Genomic DNA, 20,624 nt, shown 5'->3' with positions numbered 1-20,624 from the left:
CACAAATGTGCCCTTTGGAGGTGACTTGCCTGGGTTGCTTCCTAAGTCTGCCCTGAGCTCTGGGCATGACCTTGGGCAAGTCAGGGAACTCGTGAGCCTCCGTCTTCCTGTCTGTGAGGAGAATGGAATAGGACCCCCCTCCCGGGCTTCTTGGAGCCACACAAGTAACTGGCACTTGGCTGAGTGTTGGGAGCTGACTCGGTGGGGAGAAGACTCAGACCAGTCCAAAGGCACATGGCCAGCCAGCCTCCTGAAAGCCAGGACCACACCTAGGTGTTCTGGCTCCCTTCGGGGTCTCCAACCACCTCCCCTCCTGCTTCCTGATGGGAAGCTATTGTGCACAGCCCCCTCCTGACAGCCCCTCACTCGCTGTGATCTCGCTGGGCCCAAAGTCCTTCAGGATCCCTGGGTCGTAGGCCTGCACTGGGCTCTGGCTCACCCGGGATCCTACCTGTCCCTCTGAGAGGTGCCTAGCTCTGATGCAGCTGTCTCTCCCTTCTGGCGCCCCTTCCCTGGCCCTTCTTCCCTTCCATACCTGAGCCCACCTCTCTCACCTCTTTCCTTTGGCCTTTCAGACAAAATGGAAGCCCATCTGGGCTACATGGATGAGAAGGAGCTGGGGGTGCAGAAGCCAAAGAAGCTGCTGGAAGGACAGGTATGGGAGCTGTTGGGGTCTGGCCCATGGTGGGTATGGGGGGAGGTTGGGTGTGGGGATTTTCTCAGGCTTTGTATAGCCAGTTAGAACCTAGGCCTCTAGGCTCCCTGGTGGGGCCTCTGGGTGGGGGCAGCAGGCTGGAAGGATGCAGCAGGAGCCTGGATGGTGGGTCCAAGCCCTGGTTCTTCCCAGTCTCTCTGAGGCCCAGGCCCTGCTTCTCCCCGGCTCCCTAGGCCCTGCCAACTTCCCTGGACAGAGCAGAGGGTGAGGAAAAGCATGAGAGCTTGGTCAGCAAGGAGAGAGCCCGAGAGGAGCAGCCAGAGGAGGCTGACAAGGCCCAACCCTCCCCGGAGCAGCTGCCGAAAGGTAGGAGCTTCCTGCAGGCCATTCCCCAGTGTGGGCCTGGTCAGAGAAGTGCGGGCTTCCCTCCGCTGAGTGCTGGACTGTGCATAGCTGTCCCCTCCTCTGTGCACATGGACTTTCACTTTCCCTATCACATGGAGATGGGTGTTATTGGGCTGCTTTTTTTATTTTTTGAGACAGAGCCTCAAGCTGTTGCCCTGGGTAGAGTGCTGTGTCGTTACAGCTCACAGCAACCTCCAACTTCTGGGCTTAAGCAATTCTCTTGCCTCAGCCTCCCAAGTAGCTGGGACTGTAGGCGCCCGCCACAACACCCAGCTATTTTTTGGTTGTAGTTGTCATTGTTTGGCAGGCCCGGGCTGGATTCGAACCCACCAGCTCTGGTATATATGTTGCTGGCGCCTTAGCCGCTTGAGCTACAAGTGCCACCCTGGCTGCTTTGTGATTAGTGATTTCTTTTTTTTTTTAAGACACAGTCTCACTTTATCGCCATGGTAGAGTGCTGTGGCATCACAGCTCACAGCAGCCTCCAGCTTTTGGGCTTAGGTGATTCTCCTGCCTCAGCCTCCTGAGTAGCTGGGACTACAGGCGCCCGCCACCACACCTGGCTATTTTTTTGTTGCAGTTTGGCTGGGGCCGGGTTTGAACCCACCACCCTGAGTATATGGGGCCAGCACCCTACTCAGTTTTTGGCCGGGGCCAGGTTTGAACCTGCCACCTCTGGTATATGGGGCCGGCACCCTACTCACTGAGCCATTGGCGCCGCCCTTTATTAGTGATTTCTAACTCAGTTTGAAGACACGAGTTGCTGAAACCTGGTTTCTGCCTGGATGTGGCTGGATTCTGTGAGTGTAGTGTATGTATTTGAAAGGATGTCTGTTCTCTAATTGCTGGGTGAGGTTCTAAATGCATGCAGTGGAACATTAGATAATGCTTGTTAATTATGTTGTTTAAGCTCGTGTATCCTTACTAGTATTTGACTTGCTTTGATCAGTTCCTGGGAGACTTGTGTTAAAATCTCTCATCATTGTGGATTAATCTCCTTCTCCTTGTGATGCCACATTTTGCTTCATATCATTTGAGACTTGGTTGTCAGGTGCATATTTGTTCAGGGCTTCAATTTATTTTTGGCAAAATGTTATCTCTAATTATTCCGTCATGACCCTCTTATCCCCCTCTGAACTTTTGCTTTAAAGTTTCTTTTGGGGGGTTTGGATTGATCTTTAGTATTAATATGTTTGGTATAGTTTTTTCTATGCTTGTTTAAACAAATAAAACCACTTTATTGTGACATAATTCACATCCCCTACAGTTCATCCGTTTAAAGTGGACCGTTCCTTGTTCTTAGTATATTCACGGAGTGGTGCAACCATCACCATTGTCTGATTCCAGAATATTTTCGTCATTGCAAAAAGAAACCTTTTACCCATCAGCAGTCACTGCCATTTTTTCCTCCTCCCAGCTCCTGGCAGTCACTGTGTCTGTCTCTATGGATTTGCCTCTTCTGGACATTTTATATCAGTGGAATAATATAGTACATTGACTTTTGTGTCTTCTTCTTTCCCTGAGCAAATGTTTTTCAAGTTCATCCATGTCATACAGTGTATCAGGACTTCATTCCTTTTTATGGCCAAATAATACTCCATTGCGTGGCTCTACTGTTTTGTTTATCCACTGATAGCTGATGAATTTTGTGTTGTTTCTGCTTTTGGCTACGGTACGTAATGCTGCTGTGCTCACGTGCACATGTTTTTGTGTGAACGTAATGTTCAGTTCTCTTGGAACACCCAGGATAGGACTGGTGGAGCACATGATAACCCTGTTTACCACTCCGAGGAACCAACAAATTGTTTTCCACATATGTTACACCAGTCAACGTTCCCACCAGCTTGTATGATGGTTCCAGTTTCTCCACATCCTTGTCAACACTTGTTATTATCTGTTTTCCTGTTTATAGCCATCCTGAGAAGCATCTGAATTATAGTTTTGTGTTTTCTTGTTGAGTTTCTTTTCACGTGCTTTTAGCTCATTTGTGTATATTTGTTGGAGAAATATCTTTTCAGATTCTTTGTCCTTTTTAAAATTGAGTTATTTGGGTCGGGTGCGGTGGCTCACTCCCGTAATCCTAGCACTCTGGGAGGCTGAGGCGGGTGGATTGCCTGAGCTCGGGAGCTGTATTCCTGACACCTGGCTGTGCTTTAAGCCATGCTTCAAATCCTCCTCCTCTGCAGCTGGCCAGAGAAAACTCCCTCCTTCAAAGGAATGTTGATGATCATGTATTATTTCTAGAAGTTTTATCTGGCTATTTATAAATTTTATTTTTTTCTGTTGCCTCAGCTAGAATGGTGTGGTGTCAGCGTAGCACATAGCAACCTCAAACTCCTGGGTGATCCTCCTGCCTCAGCCTCCTGAGTAGCTGGGACTACAGGCACCCACCCCAATGCCCGGCTAGTTTTTCTATTTTTGGTAGAGATGGGGTCTCACTCTCACTGTGTTTGGTTTCGAACTTGTGAGCTCAAGGGATCCTCCCGCCTTGGCCTCCCAGAGTACTGGGATTGCAGGTGTGAGGCACAGTTCCTAGCCACAATTTTTTTTTTTTTTTTGGTCTTATTCTTTCCCTGTGGGGTTTACTTCTTTTTATTCCCCTCTCCCTCTTCCTTTGATCACTCCCAACATATTTTAGAATCCCCTTGACATTGTTCTGTTATCTCTAGACGCTCATCTCTTCGTAGGGTGTCAGCTTGTTCTTGTCACGGTAGGTGAAGCATTGTTTCCGGGTCTGGGTTGGCTGTATCTTGGCCAGGGATTGTTTTAGCAGCAGGAATCCCATGTCATTTGGGTAGTGGGAGTATCCCTCCCCACTTTTTTCCAGAAGCCGGGGGCCCAGTGGTCTGGGACCATTTTCTATGACACTCTCTCTGCCTGGGTGGTGCCGTTCAGATTCCACAGCTCTGAGTTTGTTTGCATTCCTCACGGGAGCCTTTCTTCCTCCTGCTGAAGGTAGGCATCCCCAGGCCAGTGGGCAGAACTTTCTCTTTCACAGAGACCACAGGTCTTAGAGCCATGTTGTCTTAATTCTAGCTATCTGCATCTTTCGATCTTGAGCTCGTATCGGTCCTGCCTTGGTTTTGAGACCCTGCCACAAGTTCCAGGCCTTCTGAGCTGCTCCTTGTATCAGGTCACTGCCTGCCTGGGGCCACCAGATGCCAGCTGATGCTTCCTTCACTTTAATTTCCCCTTCTGTTTCTGACAGCTGATGATTTCCTGTCTTGGAAGCTCACCTGATCCGTTTGCTTTCTTTCTTTCTTTCTCTTTCTCTCTCTTTCTTTCTTTTTTAAGACAGTCTCACTCTGTTGCCCTGTGTTAGAGTGCTGTGGCATCATCACTCACAGCAACCTCAAACTCTTGGGCTTGAGTAATCCTCTTACTTCAGCCCTTGCAATAGCTGGGACTACAGGTGTCTGCCACTATGCTGGCTGGTTTTTCCATTTTTTGTAGAGACGGGGTCTCGCTCTTGCTCACACTGGTCTCAGAACTCCTGAGCTCAGGCGATCTTCCCGCCTTGGGCTCCCAGAGTGCCAGGATACAGGCGGGAGCCACCGTGCCCAGCTTTTACCTGTGTGCTTTTTAATGTGATGAATTTGCCAGTGATTCTGGGGATTGTAAGTGGACTTGGGCTGCAGCAAAGACTCACTGCTTTGCAGGAACTCCAAGTCCTCTGGTTATTCCTGCAGTGGGAGGATGTGGAGACAGTGCTGTGGGAGTGTGGGGGATGGGGCAAGTTTGGGCGGTTCAGGCCCTCAGCCTTGCCTCCCAGGGGACCTCTCTTTGATGGCACCCGTTGGACTCTGAGTTACGCCAGTGGATAACATGGGTACGGTTCTGTGTGGCTAAAACGGCACTGGAAGGAAAGCTGCCACCCCGAGTCCTGCCCCAGCCCACAGACCTTCCTTGCCTTGCAGAGGAAGTGCTTCCCGAGAAGGAGAAGATTCTGGACAAGCTGGAGCTGAGCTTGATCCACAGCAGAGGGGACAGTGGCGATCTCAGGCCAGGTTTGGAGCTCTTCTGTGTGCTCCCCTCTCAGTCCCTCAGTCCCCTAGTCCTCTGAGAGTGTCCTCTGGACCCCACCCAGCCTCCTGCAGCCTCCTGGGCCCTGTCCTCAGCCACAGGTCCTGATTGGAGCTGGCGGATGGTATACACTCCCCTTCTCCCCTGAGCCCTCCTCAGGTCCAGCCACCAAGGGAAGGGGATGGCTGGTCATAGAGCTTGGCCTGGGGGGCTCAACTAGAAGCTTTGCCTACCTCTAGGGGTTAGAATATTTTGGAATATGCCTGGGATCAGACCCCACAGGCAGCTCTGCCATCCTTGGACTTGAACGATACTTTTCACAGTGCTCTCCTGCCCGGTGGGTAGTGCTAATGTGGTAGGGGAGTGGACTAGGGCCTGGAACCAGCCTCAGTGCTCAGGATGGAGAGGGGCTGCTGGTTTGTCATTAAAAACCCTTTGAGTGGTTGAGCCCCTTTAGGACAAGGGGATGTGTGTCCTACTTGGCTTTGGGCCCCCAGTGCTTGCAGAGAGAGACCCCTGGGTTCTGCCTTTTTGGGTAGTTGGATGAATGTGACCTGTGTCCCCCACAGATGACACCAAGGCTGAGGAGAAGGAGTCCATCGACACACAGCAGAATGGGGACAAAGAGGAACATGAGGAGGAGCAGAAGGAAGACAAGCATGGAAAGTTCAAATTCATGTTCAACATTGCGGATGGGGGCTTCACAGGTACCAGTGTGGGTGATGGACAGAGAGCTGGGGCTGTTAAGGTCACAGGAGTCAGGGCAGATGGCTATTTTATACTTGAGTATGAATGGCTGATAAAAATCCCTTACATAAAAAAAAAAAAAATCCCTTACATAATCTTAGCAACACCAGACCTCTGGCTAGGGTCGGGGCAGCGACAAAGAGGGAGGGAGATGGGCCCACCTCTTTGGAGAGCCTGGGGGACACTGCTTGTTCTGCTCACCTGGGCCCATTTCCCAGAGCTGCACACGCTGTGGCAGAATGAGGAGCGGGCCGCTGTGTCCTCGGGGAAGGTCTACGACATTTGGCACCGGCGCCATGACTACTGGCTGCTGGCGGGCATCGTGACGTATCCTCGGCTGGGCCCGGCTGGGCAGACTCCTGCTTATTCCTCTCCTCTCCTTGGGGAGAGCACCTCTGACCGCTCTAGGAAAATCCTTCCTTGCCTCTTTCAACTGATGGTTGCTGGAAATCCTTGCCATTCCTTGGCTTGCAGATGCAGCCCTCCACTCCCTGCCTTTGTGGTCACATGGCCTCCTTCCCTGTGTGTCTGCGTCCAAATTTCCCTCTTACGACACCAGCCCTTGGATTGAAGGTCCACCCTAATCCAGTATTATGTCTTAACTTGATTACCTCTGCAGAGACCCTATTTCCAAGTCAGGTCCTACTTCCAGGTATGAGGGTTTAGGACTTGAATGTCTCTGGCTTTGGTAGTTGGGGCGAAGGAGTTAACCTCATGAAACCTCAGTGCTGTGGCTGGTGGCTGAGGACACTTGTCATTGTCTGCTGATGCTCTATCATCATTGTCAACATCTCATGCCCTGTCCCAGCTCCCAGGGCCCCACGTCTTCCAATGGCTGGGTTTGCCCTTAACAGTGCCCACCCAGGCACGGCTATGCTCGCTGGCAGGACATCCAGAATGACCCGAGATACATGATCCTCAACGAGCCTTTCAAGTCCGAGATCCACAAGGGCAACTACCTGGAGATGAAGAACAAGTTCCTGGCCCGCAGGTTCAAGGTCAGTCCTCTACAAGGCCAGAGGCTTCGGGGCAGTGATAGGTTCCAGGAGAGCATCAACCCCTGCCCCGTATGCCTAGAGCTGGGTCAGGCTGTCAACAGAGGAGACAGTCAGTCAGTAAACTAACAGTGCTGGGATTCTCGCTCTGGGCCAGGCCCCACTGGATGGGTATTCACCATCCTGAGGTGGTGATGGGTACAGAGAACCCAGCTTAGTACAGGCTCCCAGGGGTGGTCAGACAGAGAAGAGGGATAGCTGCTGGGAGTGTGTCCTACCTCCTTTCTTGCTATGTGGAGCTATGGCCTGGGGCTGGTGCTTGTGGAGGAAAAGGGTAGTGGCCATCCAGGAAGAGGGACCAGGCCGACCCTTAGTCCTCTACCCATCGGCAGCTGCTGGAGCAGGCACTGGTCATCGAGGAGCAGCTCAGGAGGGCGGCGTACCTCAATATGACCCAGGACCCCAACCACCCGGCCATGGCCCTCAATGCCCGCCTCGCAGAGGTGGAGTGCCTTGCGGAGAGCCACCAGCACCTGTCCAAGGAGTCCCTTGCTGGGAACAAGCCTGCCAATGCCGTCCTACACAAGGGTGAGTGAGTCCCATACCACAGCCTGCCCACCTTCTTCTGCCAAGGGAGCTCTCCTGTCTTTAGATGAGGGCTCTGAGAGTGTCGGAGCTGGAGACAGAACATCAGCCCATAGGGCGTAGCCTCCTGTGCCAGGATGGAATGGTCTTGCCATCTGGCCCCTCATCTCCCTTGTGGGGAAACTGAAGCTCCTTCTCCAGCCTTTTTCTGAAGGCCTACTCTGATGCATGACCTGGGCTAGGGTTAGGTGACACAGAAAACCAAGAAATTGTAAAAGCTCCTGTTTAGTGAACCCTGACAACATCCCTTAAACACATTATCCTGTGAATCCTCTTAATTTCCTTAAATGGTGAGGTTCTTATTGTCCTCACTTCAAAGACAAAGATAAATTGAGGCTCAGAGAAGTGAAATAATTTGTCTAAGGATCTCCTGAGATTTGCACCTCGGACACTGGTCTGTCTGTAATCCTCGGGCACATTTCTGCCCGCAGAGAGCTCCCAGGCTGGAAGCAAGGTTGTCCAGAAGAGGGATGTAGCCAGGGTCAAGGTCACTCCTGAGAGTCTCTGGACTCACACATTGGTGCTCTGTCTGCTGAGCCATAGCCCACCCTGGGAGTACCATGTGCGGCAGGGGGCTGGGCTTCAGCCTCCCTGAGAAGGTTCTAGGAGGGAGGCCCAGTGTTGGGTCAAGGGCCCCAGCTGAGCCCAGAGGGGCCCCAGGAGTGTTCTCTGGAAAGCCCTGCTGTGCCCTTGGTTGGCGATATTCTGCCTCATGGTGCACAGTGCCCCTGGCGCCTGCTGCCCCTGGGAGTAAGCACCTGGCAGGTGCTACCTGGCCTTCCGCCCACCCTCCGCCTCCCACCGTAGTCCTGAACCAGTTGGAGGAACTGCTGAGTGACATGAAGGCTGATGTGACCCGCCTGCCCTCCATGCTCTCACGCATACCCCCGGTGGCCGCCCGCCTGCAGATGTCTGAACGTAGCATCCTGAGCCGCCTGACCAACCGGGCCGGCGACCCTACCATCCAGCAGGTCAGGTTCGGCCCTCGCGCCCCGCCGGAGGTCCCCCACAATGTCCGGGCACCCCTGGGTTGGGGAGGGGTTGGGGGTGGGGGCGACCCCTGTGAAGCTGAGTCCTTGCCTCCAGGGTGCTTTCGGCTCCTCCCAGATGTACAACAATAACTTTGGGCCCAACTTCCGGGGCCCTGGACCGGGAGGGATTGTCAACTACAACCAGATGCCCCTGGGGCCCTATGTGACCGGTAGGTGCCCGTCGGCTTCGGGATAGCATGCACACAGGCGCCCGCCTGCCGCCACCTCCGACGCCAGGCAAGCCTGCGGTATCTCTCTTTTGACAGATATCTAGCTGTCCCCGAGACTTCCCTCTGTCGCAGCGCTCATTTCCAGCTGAGGTGAGGCACTGCTGGGTGTCCCACTGTCCGCCCTCCCCCCAGGCTGGCAAGTCGGGCCTGGCCAGAATTTCTGTCCCTGAGCCTTGGAGCCTCTGCTGCCTGTGGGGCCCTAAGAGCCACCCACTTTCATGGAGCCTCTCTACCCTGACCCCCTTGGCCATGGGACCACCTCACAGTCTGTATGTCTGCCCTCTGGGAGCCTGGGGGGCAGGACGTGTGGGCCTGGTGGGCTTGGTCCTGCTCCAAGCACACGCCTTGTGCACACGCCTGTGCCTGTTGGTGAGTCAGGCCAGCGGCCCCACCCAGAGCCCTGTCCTACCTCTGCTGCCCGCCGGTGTTGGGTACCACATCTTGTCTCACCCTCACCTTCTGCCCAGGGTCAGGAGGGTGGCTGAGGGTTTGGGGGGAGGTGTTACTGTTCAAGAGAGGGGAGCTTATGCCAGGGAAAATCCCAGTTCACCCGAGCCCGCTTCTCCGGGCTACCGACCTCCACCAAGCCCCGTCTGCCCCTGTGTCTTGACAGCCGGGGCTCTGGGGCCTTCCAGGCTGCTCTGTAGCAATCGGGGCCAGTGGCCTGTGGTTGGGGGGTCATGGCTCAGGAGCCCTCTCTGGTTGTAGCTGGCTGTGATGGGGAGTGGGTGGGCAGCTACGGCTGTCGGGTGCCCCTCTCCGCCCTGACCCTGCTGTGAGTAGAGATCTGGCCGACTGTCCAGCTGCATCCCTGCCATGTCCCCTTTGTAGCCATGCTTGCCGGGCCAGCTGCCCGACGCCCACAGGAGAGAAAAGCTGCCGCCTTTTTAGGAGCCAGTGCCACCTTGGGACAAAAAGGGAAGCCAAGTAATGCCATCATGTGGAGGACGAGGCCCAGCCCGCTGGGCAGAGCCCAGGAGTGCCACCTCATCACGGTTCAAGTGTTCTTCCAGTGTCACCCAAGCCACGCAGGACGTGCCCCTTACCACCGTTTCCAGAATGACTTCTTAGAAGAGATTTCATTTATTTGTACATCTTTTGCACTTTCCTATTGAAGACTTGAACGCATTTGTCTTGATAAAAGTTGGATGATGTGTGGAAGATTCTAATCCTACAGCACTTAACGTCTCTTTACCAACGGGCTCTGGACCAGAAGGGAAGCTCTCTGGAAGGCCCGGTGCTGTCTGTGGACTTGGCCCAGCTAGGGAGGATGCAGTGTGGGTACCCCGGGAGTCCTCAGAGTGCCCTTGCCCCATCCTGTCTGTACCTGTGTGATGCGATGGCCCTAGCACCAGGCAGGTCAGGTTTCTGGGGCAGCTGTGCAACCCAATTGTGGAGACCCTGGCTGATCCCAGGGCAGGGCAGGGCTGGAGACCACCAGAGATTTGCTATTTCTTGCAGGGAGGGGACTCCTCTGTTAGCAGGTATCTGTCTCTGGTGCAGTGTATCTCAAAGGCCCTGGACTCTGTAGTTGCCAGTGGAGCACCTGTGGGCCCAGCTGCTTGTGGCTGGTGGAGATGTGTGCTCCAGGGAGGAAGGAGAGGACCAGCTTGTCTCAGAGCCACTAAAGGAAGGGGTTTCGGGTCTACCATCTGCCAGGAATGTGGCCTTGGGGTGATAATATTCCTGAAAGGAAGGTTATAGACACTGAGGTGGCCCCAGAGACCCTGGTCTGGCCCTGTGCCCTGGGAGCCTGCCCCAGCCACCTCTGGGTAGGCTTCCTGTACACATTTCCCTGGGCCACAGACACCGGGGGAGGAGCCTGGACTTATCTCTGTTCTGTCTCTGGCAAGGCCTTCACTGGGACATTAGCTGCTTGAGGCAGGGACCCCTCAAGGGACCCCAGCTACCCTTGCTGAGTCTCAGAGGGCTGTGCTTGGAGGTGGAGATTGGGCCACTGGCCCCTGTAGTCCTCTGCCCTCTCCCATTGGAGCATTCAGGGCTTCCTGCCTTGTGTCTCGGACTATCTTTCCACATGTCCCTTGTCCACTGTCACAATTCCTATCCCTCCCCTGCCCTAGCAGGAGGTACAATGTAGGGGAAGGGAGGGAGGAGTGGGTGGGGCTGTGGGCCTGTGTCTGGTCCTCCCTGACCCCAGGTCAGCCCAAAGGAGGCATCCAGTGGAGGTGCCCCAGGATCGTGGTCCTGGAAGGGGAAGGAAGGGGCTCTGTGAGAAGCCAGCTGGGCCTGGGGGTGGAGGCACCTGGGGGCCCGAAGGATATATAGCATATCTGGGCCTGCCCGAGGACTGCAGGGTGGTCAAGGCTGGGGCTAGGACTGTCTGCTTGTCTTGTGGACACTTGGGCAATTACCTGGCCCTCACTGAGCCCTGTATGTCCTCATCTAGTGTGGCTATCTGAACCCTGGAGGGCCGGGCCCCCAAGACTCCTCTGTCTTTATGTCCCCACATTTGGTCTTGGTCTAGAGTCCCGAGGCCGGCCTGACCCGGTGCTGTGGGGGTCAGAGAGGGAGAATCCTGAGGTGGAGAGGGGAAGACTGTTAGAGGGCTCGGGTGTAGCACAGACTTCCATGACACACGTGTCATGGCGGCTGTGGCCATTCCAGCCCCTGGTGGTTTATCCACTCATGTCCTCTGGCCAGTGCCCCCCTGGAAAGGCTTCTGGCTTAGGCTACAGGGCAGCTTGGAATGCCCTCATCTCCCAACAGGTGGTGGTAGCTCTGCGTCTGCCGTGCTTCACCCCAGGAAGCTTTACTCTGTCCCTCTCTCTCTTGGTTCCTTCCCAGGCCTTGCCTGGGGTTCCCTTCTCTGCCATGCTGGAGTCAGGCGCCCACGAACAACCTGGCTCAAGCTCCTGCAGGTCTGCTCCCCCACTGCTGCCTGGTCCTGGGAAGGGCCATGCTATGGGTGACTGGTACCCAGGAGGCCAGGAGGGAGAGGCCTCCAAGAGTTGGGGAGCAGGTTTCTGGCTGAGTGGTTTTGGAGAGGAGAAAGGATTGTAAGAATGTTTCTTTTTTGGCTTGTCAGTTGTTTCCTGCCCAAAGTGGTGATGGGGGCAGGGGAAGTGTCCGTGTCTTGAGGTCTGCAGGCTGGGTTTGGTTTTGCTGCTGGCAGAATTAGGGTCTTGTGCACAGTGTGACCCTGTGTGCCAGCTGCGTGTTTATGTTCCCAGCCACTTTATGATTTAAACCAGTGCTGAGTAAATTGGGTTTCTGTTGAACCACCTTTTGCTCAGTGGGCTCTCAGATGACATGGTGAGTTTTGGTTGCAGCAGTGACATCTGGAGGGCTTCCTTCTCAAATACCTGACAGCCGCCTTTGGGAGCTCCTTTGTTCTCTGAAAATTTGGCTTTTCCCAGAGGCGGTCCTGAAAGTTCCCTACTCCGTGAGACCAGGACTGTGGTCCCCGGGTCCTCCCCTGCCCAGGTCAGGGGCTGCTCGAGTCTCGGCCCAGAGACACTTGTAGTCCTTACTCTTGTCCCAGATTACAGGGCTTTTGAGGGCCCAGAGGGGGTTTGAGTAGAGTGTGGCCAGCTGTCCAGTCACATGGAGCCTCCAGTGTGTGCCAGGGTGTGGAGGGTGGGAGCTGAGACCGACACCCCCCGCCCCCGACCACCTTGGTGGCCTGGCTGTGGCCAACGGTGGATGGGTTCCCCCCCACCCCGACCCCACCCCAGCTTTCCTGTGCAAACCATAGCACTGGTCAAGGCAGCTGGCTCCCGTCCCGTTTTCTATGTCTGAAAGTTTACAGGTTATGGTACATCAGCCCAAAGTCATTGGTGTCGTGTTTTTGAATTCTTTTTCCTTAATTTTCAGACTTTTTTTTTTTTTTAAACAAAGTATTTTTTTAGGCACGATAACCCAGAAAGGGCCCGTTGGGTGTGTATGTGTGTCCTGAACTCCTCACATAGAGATTGGACGGAGCCCAAGCCCCCCTGGAGAGGAGGGAAGGGTCCCACCCATCCGTGGGATCTGAGCTGGGAGGAGTGGGTGGAGTGAACTGCACCCACCCAGACTCAGCATCTAGCCCAGCTAAGAGAGGGCTGGCCCCTTGCCCTAGGCTGGAGAACATGGGGATCCTGGGCTGGGCGCAGGGCCAGGGGCACTTGGGCAAGTCAGGAATTCCGGCCTGTGTCCCAGGGGAGGCGGGGCTTACGCTTGGGAAGCTGAGCTCCTTGTGTGTCTGGTCTCCGCCCGAGGGAGGCTGGACAGAGCCTGTAGCCGACACAATCACCTTTACTTTGTACTCTGTGTGTATGTTTTGGTTTCTGTGTTTTAATAAATCCTTTGGGAAAGGATTGAATCAAAGCGACTTTTTAAGAATTCTTACAAATTTAGAATGGGGGAGAGGGTGTCTCTTGAAGGCTTATCTTCCAATGCTTGCCCTGGCAGTTATGGTTCACAGGTTCAGGGGTTCACTGGGAAGGAGGGGCCCTAAGCAGCAGGGATGTGCTGGGGTGGAGCCCATCTTACCTGTACCCCCAAATATGACAGGACAGCCCCTGGGCCTCCCCAGGGCCCATCCTCTGTCATGGTAAGAATAGCAGCTAGCTGGGCCCCCGAGGCCCCCCCCCCCAGGTTGCTGGCCTTCCAGCAACCATCCTTGGGCCCTCAGAGATAAGAAAAGAGAATGTGTGTATTGGGGCTGTGGGAGTGGCACCCCCACCCGCTGTGGGGCTCTGGGCTGAATCACTTGGGAGCAATGGGGGCTGGTCTCCTAAGCACCCCATCAACCATCCTCTGTCCCTGATGTCTGCCACTCCTGTGAGCCTTTTCCTCCCAACCTAGCCCTGGCTGCAGGCTCAGGTATGGGGGATCCCCTGCAGCTGGCATCCTTTCCCTGCCCCTCCATGGTGCTCCCAGCACATCCCGGACCCCGAGGAAATGAGCGGAGCAGAGAAACACAGAGACCTAGGGCTTGGGCTTTATTTCGTCATTCCATAGTTAAGGTGGTATATCTCGGTCTGAGTGTCCTTTGGAAGCTCGAGGCAGGTGGCAGTCTCTGCCTACGTAGGGAATGCGATCAGCTGAGGAACCACAGTCATTTTTAAAAAGGGGCAAGAGAAGCACATCATTGACATGACTGGACGAGGGTGGGAGATGGGAGGAAAGCCCCGTCGGGACCTGGGGTCCGACCACAGGTTGGGGCAGGAAAAAGTGGGCCCAGCCAGGGCCAGTGCCACCCTCCTGGGCTCTGACTACTGTGGTCCTCCTCCTATGGTCCCCCTCGACACTTCTCCCTACCCCAACCCCTCCTGAGCCAGGGGACCCGCCCCCAGGAAGCAGAGCTCCTGCCCTCCCTGTTAGTGGATGTGGAAGAAATAGGGCACCCCAGAACCTGTTTGTGGGCAGTGCCGGGCAGGAGGCTGCCTGTACCCTGGCTCTGGACACGTGGGCCTGGGCAGAGGTCACCCTGGGGCTCTTGCCTCCCAGGCACCCACACACTCTGGGTCCATCTTCCAATAGTGAGAGGGGCCAGGGGCAGCTATGTGGATGAGGCCCTGCTGGCGAGGGGCCATCTGGTCTTCTGGCAGCACCTGCCCCTGCAGGGCTGTCCTGGGAGCAGGTACCTCATGGTTGTGCCACAGGCCCAGACCTGTGCTGGGGAGGCACTGTTCCTCCCCACCCCCCAGGGCTACTCTGGAGAAGCTTGTGGCAGGTCTTGGTGAGGACCCCTGGGGGTTTGGTCTAGGAGGAGGGCAAAGGTCTAGACTCAGGGGTCAGCAGGAAGATGCCCCCTTCCAGCCTCTCCGTGTGCGAGGCTTTCTCACAGTGGTTTCCCAGGCCTTGTCTTGGCCAGTACTGGGCAGGGAGGGGCCTGCTTAGAACAGCAGCCCCTCTGCAGGCAAGGCAGGAGAAGCTATGCCTGCTCTAGAGGGACATGTGGGGGCAGCAGGCAGTGGGGTGGGGCAGGTTCTGTGATGCCCTGCCCCTGCCTACTACAGGCTTACTGTGTCCTCGTTCCCCCTGCCTGGAGTTGCAAAGGGCCTGACACTTGGGCCTGTCCTGCCCTCCCTCCTTCTCCCTAGCCTATTCTGGGTGGGGGCTTGGGGGGCGTGGAAGGGAATGGCCAACCCCAGTCTCTCCAGGGAGAGGTTCCCTGAGTTCTTTTCCTACACTACAGGGTGCTGCTAGGGGTACCAACCCCAGCCTCCCCTGCACATGCAGCTCCGAGAACCCCAGGGGCCTTCCTTTACTGGAGGGGTCTAAGCATCTCTCTGCACAACAGAGGCCTGGGTGGGGGTGGCTTGGGGCAGGGCTTTGGTTCACAGAGGTAAACCAAGAGGAATGTGTCCCTGTGCACAGGGACCCTGCCTGCTGCCACTTGCCTGTGCGTGGTCAGCAGCCATGGTCCAGCTCAGAATGTACAGCCATAGGGACTTCCAAGGCAAGGACAGAGGGCCCCACTTCTCTGGGTCTGTCCTGAGTGCTCTAGGCCTTGCTGAGATGGGCGCCTTGTGCTATGCAGTGGGGAGGACTGTAGGAGAGTGAACTGGCCTTCAGAGCCCTGATCTTCAGCCCCAAACCACAGAGCCACTCCTTTGGGAGTCCCTGCCCCTGCCAACAGGGTGGGGGTGTCAAGGGCCAGCTGGGTAGGCGTTACCCTGCCGAGGCCCAATGGGCAGGTCAGAGCAGAGAAGGATGGGGAGGAATCTCGAGGGGGTCAGCCCCCCAGAAAGTACCTGGAGCCCTTGGAAAGAGGGAGGTTAAGGGGAAACCTCACTCCAATGAGCAGAGCCCTGGCAGAGGAGGCCCCTGGAGGGCCAGACCCTCTTCCCCTCCACCAATACCAGGCAGGAGTTCTTGGCAGAGGAGAGGCCAACCCTGCCTGCCCTAAAGATGGAACTAGGCCTTGGCCTGGCCTTGACTTGGGGAATCTCCATGAAGGGCTGTGGCTGGGAGAAAGCTTGGTGGCTTTTTCTTGGAGGACGAGCAGAGGCGACAGGGCTTGGGGTGGGGCTGCTTGAACGTCCTTCCTAACCAATGCTGTCTCGGGCACAAATCCGACTTTGATGTGGTCTGGAGAAGCAGCGGGTGGTGTCTGGCGTGGACATGGGAGGTCATTTCCTGATGATATCACAGCGTGGTGTTTTCTCTTTGATGCGAGCCACACTCTCCAGTTGGCTTCAGAACAGCATAAGCGAGCAAACAAGACTAGGAGGGGTCGGAGATTGTCTGAGCAGGCGGGCAGGGGCGTCTTAGGATCTGTAGTCCTTTTTGCTGTAGGGTTTATTGCCCAAAATACTATCGATCTCGTGGATAATGGAAGATGACAGTTTTGGAAGGACCTGTGTGCAAGGACAGGGACAGATCAGAGTTCCTCACCAAGATCGCCGGCCTGTGGAGGTGGGGGGGCAATGTCCCTCCGGACCTTCTACAGGTTGGGGCCCACCCTCTCCCACCATGTCTGAAGCAGGTGGGTGTCATGCTGCTTGGGCTTCCTGAATCTTGCCCCACTGATCCTGCTCCTTTTAAAAGCTAAGTTGGGCCATGACCCTCTTGGGATCAAAATCTTCCCTCAGCTCCTACCCCACTCAGAAGAAACCTGCCCATCTGTACCCCCAGGATCTGCCCTCTGCCCTTTTCCATGGGCCTTGTGCTCTTCTTGGGCTTTTGTGGTGTTTCTGCTGCCCAGAGTCCCTGCCATACGCCTCCGGCATTTGCACAGCTCACTCTATGACTCTTCAAGCCTTTGCTCAAATGCCACTTTCTCAACAAGCCCACCTGACAGCCCCTCGTAAACCTAGGTCTGCAGCACCACCTCGTCCTGCACCTAGCCCCCCATCTCTGGCTTTCCCCCAGTTTTGGGGTGCACCCCAAGTGTCTAGTAGGACAGCACCTGGCACTCAGGAAGAGCCCACTAGACATGCTGGACAAAGGTCCAGCTGGGCAGGAGCTCTGCGTGCACTCACCTGGATCGCTCCGACATTCTCCATGAGCTGCTCTGCATTGGAGGCGCCCAGGAGCACAGAGCTGACGCCCTCATTCCGCAAGCACCAGGCTGGAGAGGCAATACTTGAGGTGAGGGAGGGAGACACCCTCTGCAGGGCCCTGCCTATGGTTGACTGGGTTGGAGAAACCCAGCCTACGGGCCTGGAGGCTGAGGGGCCCTAGGAAGCTCAGCAGGGCTTGGTGGGCGCCTTGCCCAAGCAGTGGAGAGGTGGCCCAGGAGACCAGGGCCCCCATCCTCTCTCCATGGATGTTGTTCAGGGCTTCCTTACCTTTCTCCCTGGGGATGCCGGCCCCAGGATGACCCCTGGCCCCATTACCCACAGCCAAGTGGCAAACATTGCAGCCTGGACCTTCAGAGACCCCTGCCATCTCCCCAGGTGCACAAGCCCCACCCTATGCCCAGAGCCCCCTCACCTATGGCCAGCTGGGGGAGGGTGCAGCCCAGGCGCTCGGCGATAGCCTGCAGCTCCTTCAGCTTGGCCTGCTGGCGCCGGCCCTCCTCACTCAGGATCTTGTCCTTCAGCCACTGGTAGCCCTGGGGGGAGGGCAGGGCACAGCCACAAGTGAGGGCAGGTCACCCGGGCCCCACATGCAAATGGCTGTGTTCCTTCCAGATCCTTCTCCCAAGAGCAGCTCTTGTCTCAAAGCCAGGGCATCCCCCCACCCCCACAGGCCTGCCCGTGCAGGAGGGAGAGAGGCCTGCCCACACTCTGAGTGCCATCTGCAGGTGCACGTGGACTCCCAAGCCTGGACAAGGAGGTGAGGGCTGCCCTGCCTTACTCCCAGGGAGCCTGGGTGTCAGGAGTGCTGGCTGCCCCCTGTGGCCCAGAGGAGCCCTCCTCGCTCCCTAGGGGCTCCAGGGTGGGTCTGTCCTGGCTGGGCAGGCCTTTCTCTGCTGCTCTATATTCCTCAAGCCCTGCCATCTGGGGCCCTCCAAGGTATGTGTGACAGAAAGGGCACTTGTCTCAGGGTCACTGCTGAAAAGCTCTGCATCCCCCAAGGTCTCAGTGACAGCAGAAAGTGGGAGAGAGTATGGGGAAGGGGCACCCCAAATGTCACCGTGGACCCAGCCCATGATATGCATACTGGGGTGGGGGCAGAGGTCTGGGTGTTATGCCCTTCTCATCTGGGCAGCTCCCGCAGGGTGGGCAGCCCCTCTAGACATGGGGTCAGGCCAGAAGGGGCTCCATGTTCTCATGCCACAGCACCAGCATGAGAGGTGAGGGCAGCTGTGGCCCAGGGAAGCCCTTGCCCAACACCAAGGCAGTCTGCCAAAAGGTCCCCCTACCCTCCAAAATGCCTGTTCTCTGCCCGTCCCCTCCCCCTCCCTGGCCACTCCTTCACCTTCAGGGAAGCTCTCGAGTAGGGTGGGATGCCACTGTCATACTTCCCGGAAACGATGCCACAGGCCAGAGGGGACCAGGTCATGGCGCCCACTCCTGGAGAGGAGAACGGGGCAGAGTCAGGCCTGGGCCCGGGTGGGGCAGGCGGGCAGGCGGCGGGGCAGCGCCTACCTATCTTGTGGAACAGCTCGGGCAGCTGCACCTCCACCTTCTCGCGCTGGAACATGTGGTACTCAGCCTGCTCGCAGATGGGCGGGATCAGGTTGAACTGCCGGGCCACCGAGTAGGCCTCCTGTGGGCACAAAGGGGCCCAGATGGCCCCTGCCTGTCAGTGGGCCTGGAGAGCTGCGGGCAGCAGGTGAGAGGACACAAAGGCAGCCCTGGGACACGGCTGGCCCGCTGCCCCCACCCCTGCACACAGCTTTCCTGTGGTGAGCTGGGAAAAGGGGGCACATGGGGGCACCCCACGGCAATAGTAGGTGGGATCTGGCACTTACTGGCTGAGTGGCCTCTGGGCCTCAGTTTACCCAAATTAGCCAAGGCTGTTCTCGGCCCTCACTATAGTGCCCGGTTGGCACTGGGCCTACTGGGTGTGCTGTTACCATTTCTGCCATGATTGCTACTCTGGGGCCCCAGACCCGGGTGACGGCAGGTCAGGAAACCCCAGGTCAGGAGACAGTACTGGACATCAGCCCATTTCTGGGGGTTGGAGCTCAAGGCCTAGGTTGTACAGACTCTCCCTCAACTCCCATCTGACACTGTGAATCAGACTCCTGGCAAAGCCCTGCTGTCTAAGAGGCCCTTTCCCCTCTGGTTTGAGACTCAGCTTTCTCATCTATAAAATGGGGATAATGATACTGACGCCGCCTCCAGCTCAGTGCTGGCTCCAGGTGGCTTCAAGAAATGCCAAAGAAATGCTCATTAATGCCACAAATGCCACAGGCTGATTAACAGGGAGGCTTCCACAGATGTGTGTAATCCAAGGTGGAGATCCTGCTGAGTGTCTTTTGTAAAATAGGAATGCCTCCTAGCGACGACAGGGTGCCAGGGACAGCAGGTGGGCACAGGAGCCAGGTGATGGGCACCTTGGGGTGGCGCTGCCCCAGGCCTCTCCTCTCACTCTCCAGGAGGGGACACCCCTCTCCCTTTCCAGGTCCCCCTCCACACCTCTGAGAACGGGGCCACCCTGCTGATGCTGACTCTTCCCTGGAGACCCCAGAAATATCAAGAAACATTCCCACCCTCGGCCTCTGGGAAATGACAATTAGTGGGAAATTGGGGAATTTCCCATGGCGGGAAATGACAATTAGTGGGACACTTTCCTGAAAATGTGGACAAGGGGAAACACCACAGATTATGAGATGGAAGCCTGAGGCCCTAATAGCTGGGTCACATTCTGATGTAGCCCAGGCTCTGGGTCACATGGCCTGAGCTTTGTGACTTTGGGTATGTTACTTAACCTCTCTGTGCCTCAATGTCCACATCTGAAAAACAGGATGACAGGAGCACTACCTCAAAGGCACTGTGGGGATTAATGGGAGTTAGTCGCTAGGAAGCCCTCAGATCTAGCAGCACCTGGAACATCCCCAGAACCTAACATGAGAGGTGAGCAATGTCCCTGCTGCCGAGGGCTTCCCAAACTCGGCACCTTGCTCAGAACATCACACTGGTTCTCTCAGAGAATCTTCAGCGCGGCCCCATGAGGTTATCGTGCTAGCAGGCTCGTTCTACAGAAGGGGGAAACTGAAGCTCAGAGAGGCGAGGCCATCTGTCCAGAACACACAGCGCCAGGATTCCAACTAAGACCCCTGTCTGCAGGGCCTACAGACACCACCACCGCACTCCAGCACCGTCTCTCTGCCTAGGACTCAGTTATCTGTGCACTTGGGACCAAGGGCTCAGGCTCTGCAGGGGCGTTGGGATCTCCTGCAAGTGGCCCACACTTGGGACACACACACTGCAGTCCGTACCATGATCTCCATGGAGCTCCAGCGTGACGTGCCCCAGTACATGGCCATCCCCTGGTTGATGACGTGCGTCATGGCTCGTACGGTCTCTGTCATGAGAGAAGAAACTGCAGGTGTGGGGGGGTCTGGGGCATGGGGCCCAGCATGGGGATGTTCTGCAAATACAGGCAGGATGTCGGGAGGAGGGTGGGGGCTGCAAGGACGTCTTGCAAGCAGTGTACTTCCTAGCTCCGAACATGGGTGTGGGAGGGCTTTTCCCGAATGAAAGAGAAAAGTGAGCCACCATCCAAGAAGTTGGTCTTGAAAGCATCTCCCCAGCTAGTTACAGGCCTTTGGAGTCTGAAACTGGGTCATGGCTGGACTATGACTTGTTTATGTTAGATGAGAGTGATGAGGACGAGGTGAAATCAAAGAATGAGACTCAGACTCTGGAACGGGGCATTCTCCAGTCCGGAGAGGAATGGGGGACCCCAGTCACTCAGGAAGGACAGATGAATTGATCAAGGCCGTGATCAAACTGGCAAAAGGCAACAGGAAGGAAACACGGTCCCGGCCTGTTTCTGGTCTACTTCTGCTGTGCCAAATTTTCATGGAAGTGTAGAGAACGGACTG

At 56.1% G+C, this 20,624-nt stretch overlaps 2 protein-coding genes across 14 annotated transcripts in view; one reads left to right on the top strand and one right to left on the bottom strand.

Annotated features, from left to right (window-relative positions):
- Window positions 1–12,048, top strand: part of CHD5 (chromodomain helicase DNA binding protein 5) — a 63,701-nt gene extending 51,653 nt beyond the window's left edge. For 5 of the 9 annotated variants that reach the window (XM_053576553.1, XM_053576554.1, XM_053576560.1 and 2 more), the window contains 10 exons: window positions 576–655; window positions 889–1,021; window positions 4,978–5,067; window positions 5,653–5,790; window positions 6,049–6,157; window positions 6,696–6,828; window positions 7,218–7,413; window positions 8,278–8,441; window positions 8,768–8,821; window positions 9,623–12,048. In XM_053576553.1, coding sequence (XP_053432528.1) covers window positions 576–655; window positions 889–1,021; window positions 4,978–5,067; window positions 5,653–5,790; window positions 6,049–6,157; window positions 6,696–6,828; window positions 7,218–7,413; window positions 8,278–8,441; window positions 8,768–8,821; window positions 9,623–9,802 — 1,277 coding nt within the window. In that variant the 3' untranslated portion in view covers window positions 9,803–12,048. Of the gene's footprint in view, window positions 1–575; window positions 656–888; window positions 1,022–4,977; window positions 5,068–5,652; window positions 5,791–6,048; window positions 6,158–6,695; window positions 6,829–7,217; window positions 7,414–8,277; window positions 8,442–8,556; window positions 8,672–8,767; window positions 8,822–9,563 lie in introns of all 9 variants that reach the window. The other 4 variants (XM_053576558.1, XM_053576556.1, XM_053576559.1 and 1 more) reach the window with 3 other exon arrangements.
- Window positions 12,049–13,662: 1,614 nt separating this feature from the next.
- KCNAB2 (potassium voltage-gated channel subfamily A regulatory beta subunit 2) overlaps window positions 13,663–20,624 on the bottom strand; it is an 83,833-nt gene continuing 76,871 nt past the window's right edge. For all 5 annotated transcript variants that reach the window (XM_053576574.1, XM_053576570.1, XM_053576573.1 and 2 more), the window contains 6 exons: window positions 20,016–20,101; window positions 18,217–18,337; window positions 18,047–18,141; window positions 17,117–17,237; window positions 16,663–16,751; window positions 13,663–16,038 (listed from right to left, as the gene is read on the bottom strand). In XM_053576574.1, coding sequence (XP_053432549.1) covers window positions 15,949–16,038; window positions 16,663–16,751; window positions 17,117–17,237; window positions 18,047–18,141; window positions 18,217–18,337; window positions 20,016–20,101 — 602 coding nt within the window. In that variant the 3' untranslated portion in view covers window positions 13,663–15,948. The remainder of the gene's footprint in view (window positions 16,039–16,662; window positions 16,752–17,116; window positions 17,238–18,046; window positions 18,142–18,216; window positions 18,338–20,015; window positions 20,102–20,624) is intronic.

The sequence above is a fragment of the Nycticebus coucang genome, chromosome 22 (genome assembly GCF_027406575.1).
Source record: "Nycticebus coucang isolate mNycCou1 chromosome 22, mNycCou1.pri, whole genome shotgun sequence".
NCBI lineage: Eukaryota > Metazoa > Chordata > Mammalia > Primates > Lorisidae > Nycticebus > Nycticebus coucang.
This window is presented reverse-complemented; position numbering and strand designations above follow the sequence as displayed.